The 15126-nt window shown below is 48.8% G+C and overlaps 1 protein-coding gene across 2 annotated transcripts in view; it reads left to right on the top strand.

Moving 5' to 3' along the window:
* Positions 1 to 15126, top strand: part of Esrrb (estrogen related receptor beta) — a 161379-nt gene that overhangs the window by 103296 nt on the left and 42957 nt on the right. The window contains exon 2 of one of the 2 annotated variants that reach the window (XM_055593119.1): positions 11147 to 11556. In XM_055593119.1, coding sequence (XP_055449094.1) covers positions 11147 to 11556 — 410 coding nt within the window. Of the gene's footprint in view, positions 1 to 11146; positions 11557 to 15126 lie in introns of those variants that run through there. The other variant, XM_055593120.1, reaches the window with a different exon arrangement.

The following is a 15126-nucleotide window of genomic DNA, read 5'->3' as shown; positions in this document are numbered from 1 at the left end:
GTGTGTGTGTGTGTGTGTGTGTGTGTGTGTGTGTGTGTGTGTGTGTAAAGGTCTCTTCTTCCACCATGAGGGTCCCAGGAGTCAGAACTCAGGTCATCAGGTTTGGCAGCAGGCCCTTTTACCTTCTGAGGCATCTTGCTGGCCTTTTGAAGTTTTTTGCTTCCGTGGTCACTGAGCGCTGGACTGCCTGGTTCAACTCGGGTGTTCTCCCTCAAACGCCTCTCCCAGCTAATGGATTCAATCTGGCTTTTCTCTCCGTCTCTGAATTGCTCTCTTGGCCTGAGACTTACTCCATAAATCTGCTCTAATCTTCTGTCTCCTCCTCGTTCTCTGGCTTATTCTGTCTTCACCTGTGCTTGAAAATTCTTCCGGTAAAGCTCCCTTTTGAAGTTTTTGTTCACTTCTTTTTATGTGTTTGAGTTGTTGATTTGTTGTTGTTGTTTTGTTTTGCTTTGCTTTTTGAGACAGGATTTCTCTGTGTTGCCCTGGAACTCACTCTGTAGACCAGGCTGGCCTCAAACTCAGATCCTTTTGCCTCTGCCTCCTGAGTGCTGAGATTAAAGACGCCCGACCCCCTGTGTGTTTGGGTGCTCTGCCGGCTTGTGTGTCTGTGCACCAAATGTGTGCCTGGTACTACCAAAGGTCAAAGAGGGCATCATATCCATGTGGAAAGGAGTTACAAATCATGTAAGCTGCTCTGTAAATGTTGAAAATCAAACCATAGTGTTCCAGGAGAGCAGCAAGTGCTCTTAACTTCTGAGCCAACTCTCAACCCCTACTCATTTCATTGTTGTTTTTGTTTGGCTTTATTTTTGAACCAAGGTCTCCCTGTGTAGTCCAAGCTGTTCTGAACTTATGGTGATTCCCCTGTATCAGCCTCCCAAATGCTGGGATTATAGGCTTGGGCCAGCACATCTAGTTTATAGTGGCTCTATGACACTATTCTTCCCTTAAGGTGTGGGGAACCCAGAGCTGGCAGAGTAGACTAAGATGAGAGCTACTGATGGCCTCCAAATGAGGGCACTTTCACTGAGGAAGTTATAGATCAGGGCTGAAGTTTCATAACACTAGTTGTGGCCAGTCTGCAGGCCAGTGGACTGGGACTTCCTGGCTGTCCCGAGGCAGCTACTCTTCATCCAGTGGTTCCTTCTGGCTTCAGTACATCCTCTCTCTTCCCTCCTGATGTGTGAAGCCTGAAAACTGATGGATAAAAAGCCCCAATTGAAAGACACTAATTACCTATCATTATTTTCCGTGCCGTAATTTGCGCGCAACGAGATTTCCATCAGTTGTCTGGGATCAGCCCGGTTTTGACTAATCTTTCAAGCGACACGGTGCTTAATTACAGATTTCTGCCAGAGCTCTGTAGCATGCAGAAGGAGGAAGGAAGGCTGTCACTGTGGCTGTTAACACCACTGAGCATTCAGTTGTCCTGAGTCCCGGCCAGCCCCAAGGGGGAAAAACACTGTTTGGAAAACATTCCCAGGGAGACAAACAAAATCCAGACGTCACAGAGGAAAGTGCCTGAATAGCAATGTGACCTGGCCTGGTGGCAGGTGGGTGGCTCTCTCTGTCAACTTGACAGTGAGCAGGTCCCCCCTTACCCCCCCCCCCCCGCCCCAGCTCACTGAATCTAAGCCCTACATTCTTGGGTGCCGCCTACCAGCCAGCCTGGTTCTTTAATGACTTAGGTGCCAGTAGATTTCCCAGGCTAGGTTAACTAACCTAAAACTGGCTAAGTTAGGCAGAAGGCCCTCTGAGAACTCATGGGTCAGTGACCTCAGGTGGGCAGGTGTGTCTCGTTTTAAAAGTTGAAAGATACATGTATGTAAGATGTCAACCCCACAGGAATAATAAAACATATTTTCTGTTAAAATAAGCAATTCGGAGACTACTAGGGGAAAGGTTTGAATTAATGAGACTTCTGAGTTTAAGGGAAAAAAATGCATCTATAATTAATGGATCTCAGTGCACAGAACCTGATTTATTATAATATTAATTGGCTCCTTATTGGTCACCCCATTCCTTCTCTTCCCCTTCTCCCCTAACTCCAAGGTAGTAAGTACCAAGAAAGCTGGGATTCTGAGAGTCATTTACATCTATCCACAGGCTTGCCCCTATTCTGTACTGTGAAAGGCATGCTTTTCTTTTTCTTTTTTAGAGACAGGGTCTCACAGCCTTGAACTTTCTGATTACTGAGCCCAGCCTTGCATTTTTCATTTTCCTAGAGATGGGATTTTTTAAGCATGTACCAACATGCTCACTTTTCCCTAAGTGCTGTTTTTTTTGTTGTTGTTTGTTTGTTTGTTTTTTTCTGTTTTGTTTTTTAAGGCAGGGTTTCATGTGGTTGAGGCTGGCCTGGAACTCCCTACGTAGCCAAGCTGGTATGAGTCTCCTCCTCTAGCTCTCAAGTGTTTTGGTTGCCAGGAAGTTGAGGTGTGTTCCTCCCAGGGTCCAGAGGGTCTGAGGAGCTGCCTTACCTAAGGGTCCCTGGCTTCTAGTTACCTCACTGATTATAGAAATGTGTGAGTCAGTATTTCAGACACCCCCCCCCCCGGTGGATTCCCAGGCCTGTCTGTCCTCTTTGTCAACCCCTTCCCCTCCTAGTATTTGGCAAACTCCTCCTTGCATTTTATCCTCAGGTTTAGATGAAGCTGGGGTTTGTCAATTAACCCAATTTCTCCGGAAGCTGTCCGTGGGAATTATCACAACAACACCAACACCCGTGAAGCGCTGGCTTGGGACCAGCACTGTTTAGAACTGGTCACTTCCTCAGCCCCGTTATCTAGATGGTGCTGGGAAACAGTTGCTGGAGGTGAGCCCATTCCACTCATGAACACCCCAGGTCCAGAGAAGGCGCCACCTGGCTTCTCAAAACCAACCATACAATGAGGCAGAACTGGTATGTTTGGCACAGATGTGTGTCCCTGTCCTCAGGTGCATGGCTTGAGCAGAGAGCCACATGGCTCTAGCTAGGGCGACAGTTTTTTTGTGACCCAGATTATTTTCAGTGGTTACCTGGCCAGCGACACATGATGACATCATAGATTGCTAGGCAACCCAGAAGCAGGTTGTCTAAATACTAACAGGAAGACCCTACCCTACATTAGAAAATAGGCAGGCCATTCCATACCTCCCCCCAGCTGCCTATCCACTAGCAGGTCATGCCTGCTAAATTTATGAGACACCAGTGTTCTTCCCTTAGAGATTAGAGGCAAAACTAGATTTCATTCAGAACATTGCTCCCCGTCTGTTTGTATTAAAAGAGTCTTCAGCCCTGTGGAGTGATGTCTAGGGGACAGAAAAGGTTGGGTGGGAGCAAGATGGAGGCCACATTTAATCAGAGGGTGGTGACATTGAGGCCAAGGTGGCTTGTTGAGCTCCATTACCAGACGGGTCAAAGAGAAATGATGCCTCAAGGGGCTTCGACCACCAACGATTGCTCTCGCAAAGGCCCTGAGATGGGATGTCTGTTCCCTTCCCACAAGGAGTCAATAGTCATTGATCCAGCCAGCCCTGATGATGGGCTGACCTAAGCCCCCTCCCAGAGTATGTGTTGGTTGCCTCTGTCTCTCTCCCTGGGACTGTACCCTTCCTGGACTCCACTCATTGCCTATCCACTGTCACCTCCAAAATCTGTTCACTTTTAATTTTCTTTTCTTTATTTTTTAAGGAAGGGTTACACTGTGTAGCCCTTCCTGGCCTGGGACTGACCTGTAGACCAGGCAGGTCTTTAACTCGGAGAGACCTGCCTCTGTCTCCCAAGTGCTAGGATTAAAGGTGTATGATGATGACTTTTTGTGGCAGAGTTTTGTGTAGCTCTGGCTGGGGTCCAACTCAACTGATTGGGTACCTGAAGCTAGCCTTGGACTTTGGATCCTCCTCTCTGCACCTCCTGAGTGCTGGAGTTACTGGCATACACCACCAGGCAGTGTGGGGGATCAAACCTAGGGCCTTGCACAAGCTGATCATCCCTGTACCAACTGAGCTGTGTCCTCTACCTCCCCTCCCCCCCTTAATATTTTTTTTTGAAGGGTAGAAGTCAGAGGACAGCTTTTTGAAGTTCTCCTGCTACCTTCACCTGGGTTCCAGGAGCGCACATCCTCCAGTTTTTGTCCGCTAAGTCATCATAGAGGCTCTGCCTTCCTGTCTTGACTTTGTTCTTCAGGATTAGTTTTGTCCCTACTGTTTTAGGGTGTCTCAATCTTGGGGAATGAACCCCCAGCGCCTTGAACATGTTCCAAACCCAGCCCCTCCCTTTTCATCCCTACACTTTCTTATTTATTTACTGGTTTTGGGAAGCAGAGTCCTATTGTGTGGGCCTGGGGGTTAGGGGTGGGGCATATGCTAAAAAGTCCGAATCACACTCAGTACAAAGTCGCCATCAGCCACCGGCAGAACTTGGAGTGCTCTAATCTGAAAATCTGAGATCCAGAATTTGCACTGAAATCTGAATCTGTTTTATCGCTTTTTGCTTCGGTGCTGGGACCCAAGGCTTTTCACCGGAACTGCATTCCCAATGGTAGGAAAGTATCTTTAATAATTTAAAAGTTGTGGGTTTGAGCGCTGGCCCTGGGTTTGATCCCCAGCACTGAAAACATTTGTATAAAATTGCCTTCTGGCCTTTGGGGAAAATAAACTCATTGCACGTTTAGAGTTGTTTCCCATCTTCACATACTATGCATGTGCAGATATTCCAAAATCTAAAAAAAAAGAAATCTCAAATCCATAATACTTTCAGTCTGAGGCCCTGTTAATTTGCAATCTGCGCTGGGAAGAGAAATGGGAAGTGTGATTGGTGGTGAGAAGAGGTCGGCAGGTGGGACTGAATTGCTCAGGGCGAACTGGAACGCGTGGGTGGTTATTCTTACATACCTCAAATTCCTTCCATTCTCAATGAATTGCTTCTCATCAAAGATACTAACGGGACCCAACACCGGAGAAAGTGTGTCCTTTCCCACACCCACATCCTCAAGCCCAAGGGAGCATGCCTTGTGAGTAAGCAAAAGGTGCTGACTGTAGGTGAGTGAGGCGCCAGCCCCCCCCACCTCCTCCACCCCAGGCAGCTGAACTTCCTGAAGAATCGTCTGTGTTCACTTTCCCTCCAGCTGTTGCGAAGCTGCATCCATTCTCACCATAAATGTTAGCCTGCTCGGGGCCGCGGCACTTCCTAATGACTTACTTACAGACAGAGAGGCCCCAGCCTCTTGTTTCTCTTTCTGACCTTGTGGCCACGTCTGATAGACTGTCCATCTCCCTTCCAGGTGGCTCTGACCATCACATCTGTGACAGGCCGTTTTTATTCCCTTCCGATTCCTCCTCAGTTAACCTAAGGGTGCATTGTGTCTGAGCATGTGCACATTCACATGTGTATGAGGGAGTGCCTGTTTGTATGTGGAGGCCAGAGGTTGACATTGGGTGCCTTAATCACGCACCATTTTTTTTCTTCTTCTTTTGGTCTCAGAGGGGCATGGTGGTGCATGCCTTTGATCCCAGCACTTGGGAGGCAGAGACGGGTAGATCTCTGAGGTTGAAGCCAGCCTGGTATACAAAGTGAGTTCCAGGATAGCCAGGGCTACACAGAAAAACCCTGCCTTGAAACAAAACCAGTCAAAAAAAAAAAAAAAAGAAGAAGAAAAAGAAAGAAAGAAAGAAAGAAAGAAAGAAAGAAAGAAAGAAAGAAAGAAAGAAAGAAAGAAAGAAAAGAGGGTCTTACTGGGCAGCCCTAGCTAGCCTGGAATTCTATACATAAACCAGGCTGGCCTCAAACTTATCTCTGCCTCCCAAGTACTGGGACTAAAGGTATGCACCACCATGCCATTCCACCTTACTGTTTTGAGACAGGATCGAAGTGTACCTGGAGCTCTCTGTTTGACAAGACTACCTGGCAAGGAAATCCCTGGAATCCCTCTGCCTCTGCCTTTCCAGTTCTAGGATTGCAAGCATGCTACCATGTCTGGCTTTTTACATGCGTTATAGGGATCTGAACTCAGGTCTTCATGTTTGAATGACAAGCAATTTACTGACTGAAGGAAGCTCTTTCCTTCCTCCCTCCATCGCTCTGTCAGTCCATCTGTCCCTTTCTCCCTCAGTCTCTCAGTTTCCCTTCTTTCTTTCCTTTCCTTCCTTCCTTCCTTCCTTCCTTCCTTCCTTCCTTCCTTCCTTCCTTCCTTCCTTCTTTCTTTCTTTCTTTCTTTCTTTCTTTCTTTCTTTCTTTCCTTTCTCTATGTAGCCTAGGCTGATCTTGAACTTGCTGCAATCTGCTTGCCTCTGCTTCTCATTTCCTAAGATTACTCGGTACGCACTGCCTCACCTGGCTCTGTCCTCTTGGACTCCTTTCTCTCCGCCCTTTCTTTACCTTTTGCTATGAATGAGTGCCTTAAATCAGGGATAGACAGAGACCACAGCCAAGTGTCCCAGAGGGTCTGGCATCTCCGGTGACTTCTTTTGCCCTGCCAGTTGTGTGAAGCCAGGTTGAGTAGAAAAGGCACCCTCTCTGCCTCGGAGTTCTCTGTTCTTTTCCTTCTCCTGGGTTCGAGAAAGTTTGACTGTGCAGCCCTGCCTGAGTTGTGCCTCCCCCACCCAACTCTAGGGGTCAAGAGGTGACAGTGATTACTTTGGGTCTTTTGGGGACAGTAGGACACTATCTGTATTTTGGGAGACTGTAAAGACCAAGTTTCTATACAGAGTGGGTCTTCCTCAGGCCTATGCAGAGGATCTTCAGACAGTGCTGCCTGGGCCCCTGGCTTCTCCCACCACTCTGGTTAACTGAATAAGCTTGGCGCCCCTGCTGTCTGTTTTGTTAAGTAAGGGAAACAGTCTCTAGCAGGTAGGTCATGATGGTTAGACACAATGGCACGAAGGAAGATCCAGAGCTGAGTGTGGTGGTCCATGCCATAATCTCAGCACCCAAAGAGGCTGAGGTAGGACTGTTGTCAGGCCGAGGCTAGCCTGAGCTCTATGGTAAGAACCAGACCAACATGGGTTACCTAGAAAGGCAGGTAGGGCCCAAGAATGAAAAGGGAAATGAAATAAAACAAGGCCTAAGCCCGGGTGTGGTGCCATGAGCTTTTTATTCCAGAACTTGGGAGGCAGAGGCGGGCAGATTTCTGTGAGTCTGAGGCCAAGCCTGGTCTACAAAGTAAGTTCAGGACAGCCAGGGGTCTGTTAAACAGAGAAGCCCTGTCTTGGAAAACCAAACCAAACCAAACCAAACCAAAACCAAGGCCTCGCAGGGGATCTTTATAGCCAAAGAAGACCAGAAACTTGCATACCGTCCCACCCCCCGCCACCCTCGCTAGCCTGGGATTCTTTCATGAGAGGGTCTGGCTGTTAGTATTTATTTTAAAATGGTGCCACACACACAACAGATATTATATGAAAGAGATTTATTGGGCGGAGGTGGAGAGATAGAGAGGAAAAGGAAAGAGAGAGACATGGTGGGAGTTCCCCAGGAAAGAAGCGAGGCGGAGACAGCAAGAGAGGAGAGTAAGAGAGAGGCAAAGTGTCGGGTTGGCTCTTTTATAGCTTGTGCTATAAATGAGTCTGCCACACACCAGGCGGGCGACACATGATGACATCATAGGTTACCAGGCAACCCGGAAGCAGACTGCCTACAGGCTAACATTGGCCTCAAGACTGTTGTGCTTGTCATCTTCCTGCCCTCCAGTTAGCATGAAGCATGGATTTGAATTGGGATGGCATCCTGGTGGGGCAGGACTGGCCATAGAGGTGAGAAAGCTGAGCTAGATGTGCCAATGGGCAGACACCTTAAAATCCCATAAGCCCAGCGTTAGGAGGCTAAGGCAGGAGGATGGAGGGTTAGAGGCCCGCCTGGAGAGATGGCTCAGAGCTTAAGAATACTTCACTTACTGCTCACCCCTTGGGAAGAGTTCAGCTCCTAGCACCCATGTCAGGTGCCTCTCTGCTACCCGTAACTCCAGCTCCTGTGGGTACAGCCTTCTCCAAGCATACTTGAGCTCGTGTGCACATACATACCCACAAGCACACTCAAAAAATAATAAAATAGGGCCTGGAGAGATGGCTCAGTGGTTAAGAACAACTCCCAGCACCCACACGGCAGCTCACAAGTGTCTGTAACTCCAGTTCCAGGTGGAACCTCACCAGTGCACATTAAATAAAATAAATTATAAAAATAATAAAATAGCCCCGGGCATGATGGTATGAATCTTTAATCCTGGCACTCAAGAAAGCGGAGGATCTCTGTGAGTCTGAGGGCAGCCTGGTATACAAAGAGTTCCAGGCAGCCAGGGCTCTGTTACACAGGGATATCCTGTTTGAAAAACAAAAAAATAATTAATTAATTAATTGTTACACAGAGAAATCCTGTCTTGAAAAACCAGAAGGAAGGAAAGGAAGGAGGGAGGGATAGGAGGAGGGAGAGAAAACAAGAGAGGTAGGGAGGAAGAGGAGGGAGGGGTGGAGGCAGAGATTAATAAATGACACCATTAAACCAAATGCCTCTTTGTTGGGATTCAGACCCTAAATTACTAGCTGCTTCCTATACCACTTTGACTGAGACCAGGATCCAGTTTCATAGCCCTGGGGGAATCCCAGATGTAGAAAGATACCTTGAATCAAGACACAGGGCTGGAGAGGACTCCAGGACTTGGGAGCACAATCAGACACCTCTAGTGTCTTTCAGGGTAGGCTGCGCATCAAGACTGGGAAGGCAGTGGGAAAGTGTGGCCTTCACCCTCCAAAGGGAAGCTGCCGCCTTCCTCTGCCTCCCACCAGGTAGATGTTCCTTGTGCTTCAGAGACAGAAAGGGAAGCACAGGGGCTACAGGACATACTCAGCAGAGGCTGCTGTTAGGACTGCCTGTGTCAAGTGCATCTTGGGAAATCACTGGTGCACTCAGGGCCCTGTGGAAGGCCGAGTAGAACTGGGAGTTGGGGAATTCACATTGGGCCCAAGGTGCCTCAAAGCTATGAGAAGAGCTAAGATTAAAGCAGTCAGAGCCCTCCCCCACACCCCCGGGCATGGTGCCACACACCTGTAATCAGAGGCAGAGGCTAGCTGTGAATTCGAGGCCAGCCTGGTCTGCAAATCGAGTCCAGGACAGCCAACGCCACAGAGAAACCCTGTCACAAACAAACAAATAAACAAAAAGCAGTCGGAGGGAAAGCTAGAGAGGGTCAGAAGTTCAAGGGTGAGGGGTCAGCTGTTGTGTCTGTCCCCATGTGGAAGGGCTTGTGGGGAGGAGCCCAGAGCACTGTGCGTGTGCTCAGTCAGGCTCCCCTCCAGATGGTGCTCTGCTCTTTTCTCAGGTTAGAGGAATGGTGGGAAGCAGTGCCCAGGAAGACGGCAAGGTACCAGTCAGAGCTATAGGAAGGGTCTGGAGGTGACCCTTAGCTGGGGACCCTCTGTGTAGGAAACAGAGAATGGGGGCAGCTAAGAGAGGCTCTCTAGGGTTGAAGGAACTCTGTACAAAGTTCACATGCAGATTAGTGACAGCCCCAGGAGGTGTCCTGAGTGCAATTGCCCTTCCATGGGACCAAAAGCCCCATGGGCAGGTCACATCAACAATTCTGTGGTCTCGGTGTGAGGCTGGGCCAGGGATTGTTCTGTGGGTGCAAGAGGAAGCACTGCAGAAAAGAGGAATTCACAAGCAAGTTACCTTTGAGCTCTTCAGCGCTCAGAGGAGTCTTTCTGCTCATGTCGGTTTGTTTTTCCAAGATTTTTTCCTTTGTACTTTTCCCCTTTTACTTTTTCTGGGTGCATAAGCTGGTGCTTACTCTCCCTCCACTGAGGCAGGTCTGAGAGTGGGGCTGCTTTAGGGGGATCATGTTTGTTTGAGACAGGGTCTCTCTTTGTAGCCCTGGCTGTCCTAGAACTCTTTTTGTAGACCAGGCTGGCCCTGAACTCAGAGATCTTCTCGTCTCTGCCTCAGAAGAGCCAGTATGCCTGACGGTTTTTGAGGCCATCTACCTGGCCTCCTGCCTCAGACCCAAATCCTAACTGATAGGTAGGGTGCCTGTTGAGCTTGTGTGAGTTGGGGTGTGTGGGTGGTGGTGGTGGAGAGTTCAACCTCTAAAGGAAAAACAGCTCTGCTTAACAGTTACATGGTGGGTGGTGGGCTGGAGAGATGGCTCAGCGGTTGAGAGCACTGGCTGTTCTTCTAGAGGACCTGAGTTCAATTCCCAGCATCTACCTGCCAGCTCACAATTGTCTTAGAGTTCCAGGTGATCCAAAGACACACATGCGGGCAAAACACCAGTGTACATAAAATAAAAATAAATCATTAGGAAAAACAACTGCCAGTCAGGCCCAGCATGGTAGTGTTAATCCCAAGATGGGAGAAGGACCACCAACCCATGGCCTAATCAATTAAAGCAAGTAATTAAGTAAAAAAAAAAAAAAAAAAAAAAAAAAAGTTACATGGTGGCATGCCAGGGTGAGTGGCCCACACCTTTAATCCCAGCCCTGAGGAGCTGAGGCGGGCACAATCTCTGAGTTTAAGGCCAGACTGTTCTGCAGAGCAAGTTTGAGGATGGCCAGAGCTACACAGGGAAAAAAACCCTGTCTTGAAAAACTAAACCAACCAAACAAACAAAAAAAGAAGGGAAAACAGAGAGGGCCAAGAAATCACCATTTAGATAGGACCTCCGTTACCAAGCCTGGCCACGGATAAAAACCAACCGTCAGCCTGGTTGGTGCCTTTGGGACTGGTTGTCTCTCTCTGCTCCAGTTAGAACACCTGACAGTCTTGGTGAGGGCGAGGTACTACCGAGGGAAGCCCTAAGCTTGAACGTCAGGACTCACCGGGGTTGGGAGATACTGTGAACGGGGCTAAAAGGGCTTCTACTGTGAGTGCCTGATGCTAGGCGCCACACTGGGGACAGGTGCGTTGTCAGCTTCCACTGTTTGTCAGGTAGGAAGTAGGGAGAGTTGGCATCTTGTCATCCTTCGGCAGGAAACTTGCAAAGCACAGGGAGCCTGACTTGAAGTTTACTAATCAAGATTTTCTTAGACTTGTTCTGGGAGGCGGCTACTGACCAGGCCATTGCCTCCTCTCTCCTACCCGTTAGCTGCAGACACGCCCACGTGACCCGCCCACTAGGCTAGCGCCCCGCCCCTCCCTCTCACCTGGTTTAGGACTGACTCCCGCGTTTTGTGTCTGCAGGCTGCTGAATCGGATGTCCTCGGAAGAGCGTCACCTGGGCTCCAGCTGCGGCTCCTTCATCAAGACGGAGCCATCCAGCCCGTCCTCGGGCATTGATGCCCTCAGCCACCACAGTCCCAGCGGCTCTTCGGACGCCAGCGGTGGCTTTGGCATGGCCCTGGGCACCCACGCCAACGGTCTGGACTCGCCACCGATGTTCGCGGGTGCCGGTCTGGGTGGCACCCCGTGCCGCAAGAGCTACGAGGACTGTGCTAGTGGCATCATGGAGGACTCGGCCATCAAGTGCGAGTACATGCTTAATGCCATCCCCAAGCGCCTGTGCCTCGTGTGCGGGGACATTGCCTCTGGCTACCACTATGGTGTGGCGTCCTGTGAAGCGTGCAAGGCGTTCTTCAAGAGAACCATCCAAGGTGAGTGGTGGGCCGCTCAAGACCCTGGGTTCAGGCCGTGGGTGGGTACCTTGGCCTGTAGGTCTAGCTTGGGTGATTTTCTTAAATTCAGGTTTAGGTTCTCTGGGGACAGAGGCCTGTGGTTTTCACTCGGGGATTCTCGACAAGGACTCTAATGGGAAGACTCGGATCTCTTGCCCCACTGTAGAAAAGGCCACAGGAATACCTAATCCCAGACAGCTCTTACCATGCTATACCATCAAATGCATGACCCCTCCTCCCTCCAAAAGCCTTTTTTGGGGTGTGTGTGTGGGGGGGGATGGAATATAGGTGTTACCCTACCCTTCCAGACCTAGCCCCTCTTTTTGTCTTTATCTTAATCACACAATGTAGAAGGGTAGGCCTGGCCTCACGTGAACCGGAGAACCGGAACCGACCGGGATCCTGGTGGCCTTAGGCTATTTTTCGATGCGTTTGCATATCGCTTGGGTCACATGCTGGCAGCCCTGGGGTAGTCACCTCTTTCATCTTGATGAAAGTTTTCAGGAGTCGCCGTGCAGGTGAGTGGAGGATAATGGTGGCTCAGCCCTCCCTGCGCAGTATTATTTATCGCCCAGAAGGACTTTCAGTGACTCCTGCTTGCGTCAGGCTTAGTGTAGAACACTTAACTTGCATCTGTCAGTTGAGAGACCTGTTGAACACCTGTTAAGCACCATCTATGCAGGTAACCGAAAGGGGCCTGTTTCCTCCCACCCGGACACACACTGCCAAACCCAGAGATACTGCCTGGTTTCTCCCTGGTCTGCTTCCTGACCCAGTGGCCCGCCTTTTGGCCTCAACGGTATTCTGTTCCACTGTTCTCCCTTGACCCCTTTGGAAGACGTTGGCCAAGCTTCCCTGGGGTGATCCTGTTTATTCAGCAAATTTTTATTTGTTAATCTCATCAGATACTGATCTGTTAGACCAATTGAGGGCATTAAAGGTTGGATATGTTTGCAGTCAGAGGCTGGGCTAACCCACCAGGCCCTTGGGTCAGACACTTGACCCATCCCTTCCCTGTGAGCTCAAACATGGTTCTTTTGGCCTTGTTCATGAGTTTTCTTTGTAGGTTTTATGTAGCCCTCTGTAACCAAGGCTGGTCTTGATCTACGGATCCTCATGCCTCAACTTCCCAAATTCCCAAGTGCTGAGACCACGCTGGAGAGATGGCTCAGCGGCTAAGAGCACTCCAGAGATCCCGAGTTCAATTCCCAGCAACCACCTGGTGACTCATGACCATCTACAGTGGGATCTGATGTCCTCTTCTGTCATACATGCAGATAGAACACCAAGTGTGGAGACTGTAGGCTTGCTCTAGTCCTACCACACCTAGTTTCCTTCCTTTCTTCCTTTTTTTTTTCCCCCTATACACTATTGGAAATTGAACCTAGGAACTGGTTGTGTAGGTGTGTGCTTATCAAGGCATACATGTAGAAATCAGAGGACAGCTTGCTCGAGTAGGCTCTCTCTTAACATGTGGTTCCCTGGGGGTTGTGGGGGAAACTCAGCTCATCAGTGTTTGCAATAAGTGTCTTTAGCTGCTGAGCCTCTTTGCTGACCCCTAGCTTAGTGTTCATTGCTATTTTCACTTTTAACAAATATCACTTACTATACACTTTTTTTTTTTTTGAGACAGGGTTTCTCTGTGTAGCCTTGGTTGTCCTGAAATTCATTCTGTAGACCAGGCTGGCCTCGAGCTCCGAGATTCGCCTGCCTCTGCCTCTCTAATGCTGGGATGAAAGGCCAACCCTGTCCAACCACTATGAACTTTTACTATGACGACAAGTGTAACTTGTTTGATCATATACCACAAAGTTTTTAATATGCATATATTTAAATAAACTAGTGTAATTATTTTGATCTAATCACATTTAGATTATAGAACTATTTGAGGGCCTCAGAGATTGCTTAGATAGGCCTGCCATCAAGTCTAACAACATTTCAATCCCTGAAACCTAACGTGAAGGATAACTTCTCCTCCACACAGGCACTACGGTACTCATCCCCATACACATGTACACAAAGTAGCTAAAATGCCATTAGCCTATTGTGGTCATGAATAATGTTTATTTGGCATTTTGTGACAGGGTCTTAACCTGACTTCACCCAACACTCCAGAGAGCCACCGGCCCCTGCTTCCTGAGTCACTGGCTGTGAATCATACTCTCTGCCACCTCCACCCCCAAGGGCTTCTTTATGTAGCCCCTGGATGTCCTGGAACTCTGTAGACCAGGCTGGCCTCAAACTCAGAGATCCTTGCCTGCCTCTGCCTCCTGATTGCTGGGATTTAGAGGCCTAAGCCACTACCACCTGGCATGAATAACACTTTTTCAAACCCTTAAAAAAAAAAAAAAGCTTTAAATTTTGATTTTAAAATTAGAACTTTGAAAGTGTTAAAGCAGTTTTTGTAAGCCCCGCCTCCTTGCTTCCCTTATGTCCCTTCGAATCCCGTTGGCAAGCCAGCCTGGAAATGTGCATTGAACATCTTGTATACCAATCTTAAGAGACAAACAGTGGGTGCCTGTAGGCCTGTCTTGCTTTGTAGTCCCCTTTTTGGAGCTGGGGTTGGAAACCAGGACCTGGCATACGGGGCATCTGCTGCTTTATACCCCTGCCCTTGGGTGGAAGGGACCTCTGGCTCTGTCTCTGTGAAATAGGTGCACAGCAGACGGTTCTCTTGCTCCAACCAGGGCATGGAACTTAGAGCTCAGCGAGAAAATGTTTGCCACTGTGTTTAAATCCACATTTGTTACTGAAGCCACGGGGTTTGTCTTCCTAAATCGGGAAGTGGCTTTGTGGGCTTGTTGTTTTAAACTTCTTAAAATCGTTTATTTTAAAAATGGGATTTTAGAAGACAAACGCATTCTCTGTGTTTAAACGGGGGCAGGAATGTTCTAGATTAGATTTTCTAGAAGCCGAGGCTGGTGTGTGTAGACCCAGAGCCTCTGCCACCCCCTCACCAGGTGGCTTGGAGTGTTCTTAGGGAAGATCTGTAAACAGTATTAATTATGCGCTACCATGAAAAGGATACAGATCTCTTCTGAGAAGTTGACTTCCTACTTCGGCCCTTTATCTCCTGGAGAGGTCTCAGCTCACTCAATACCTGGGAGAGAAGCCTCTCCAGAGCAGGGAAAAGCTAGCTTGAGGCCTGAAGTTGGCCGGATGCTCTCCTTATTAACTCTTTGCTTTCCTTGTAAGGAAGATTGCGATCATCTTGTAGCCCTGTGGCCCTAGCAGGCTACCTCTGTCCCTCGGGTGCTAGGATTGCAGGAATTCTCCACCATGGTTTTGTAATTCTCTGCCACGATTTCATAATTCTCCATGGTCTCATTGCTTCTCAAAGCAGCCAGGCAGTGAAAGAGTGAAGTAACTTCCGGTAGAGGTGCACACTGTGATACCAGCACTGTGGGAGGCAGAGGCAGGCGGGATCTCTGGGAGTTGAGGTCAGCCTGGCATTCAAATTGAGTTTAGGACAACAGAGGCCACACAAAACCTTGACTTGAAAAACCAACCAACCAACCAACCAACCAACCAACCAACCAACCAACCAAC

This window comes from Psammomys obesus, unplaced genomic scaffold (assembly GCF_907164565.1).
Source record: "Psammomys obesus unplaced genomic scaffold, mPsaObe1.curated_primary_1811, whole genome shotgun sequence".
In the NCBI taxonomy this organism is placed as follows: Eukaryota; Metazoa; Chordata; class Mammalia; order Rodentia; family Muridae; genus Psammomys; species Psammomys obesus.
The sequence above is the reverse complement of the archived record's forward strand: the minus strand, read 5'-3'. Positions and strand labels throughout refer to the sequence as shown.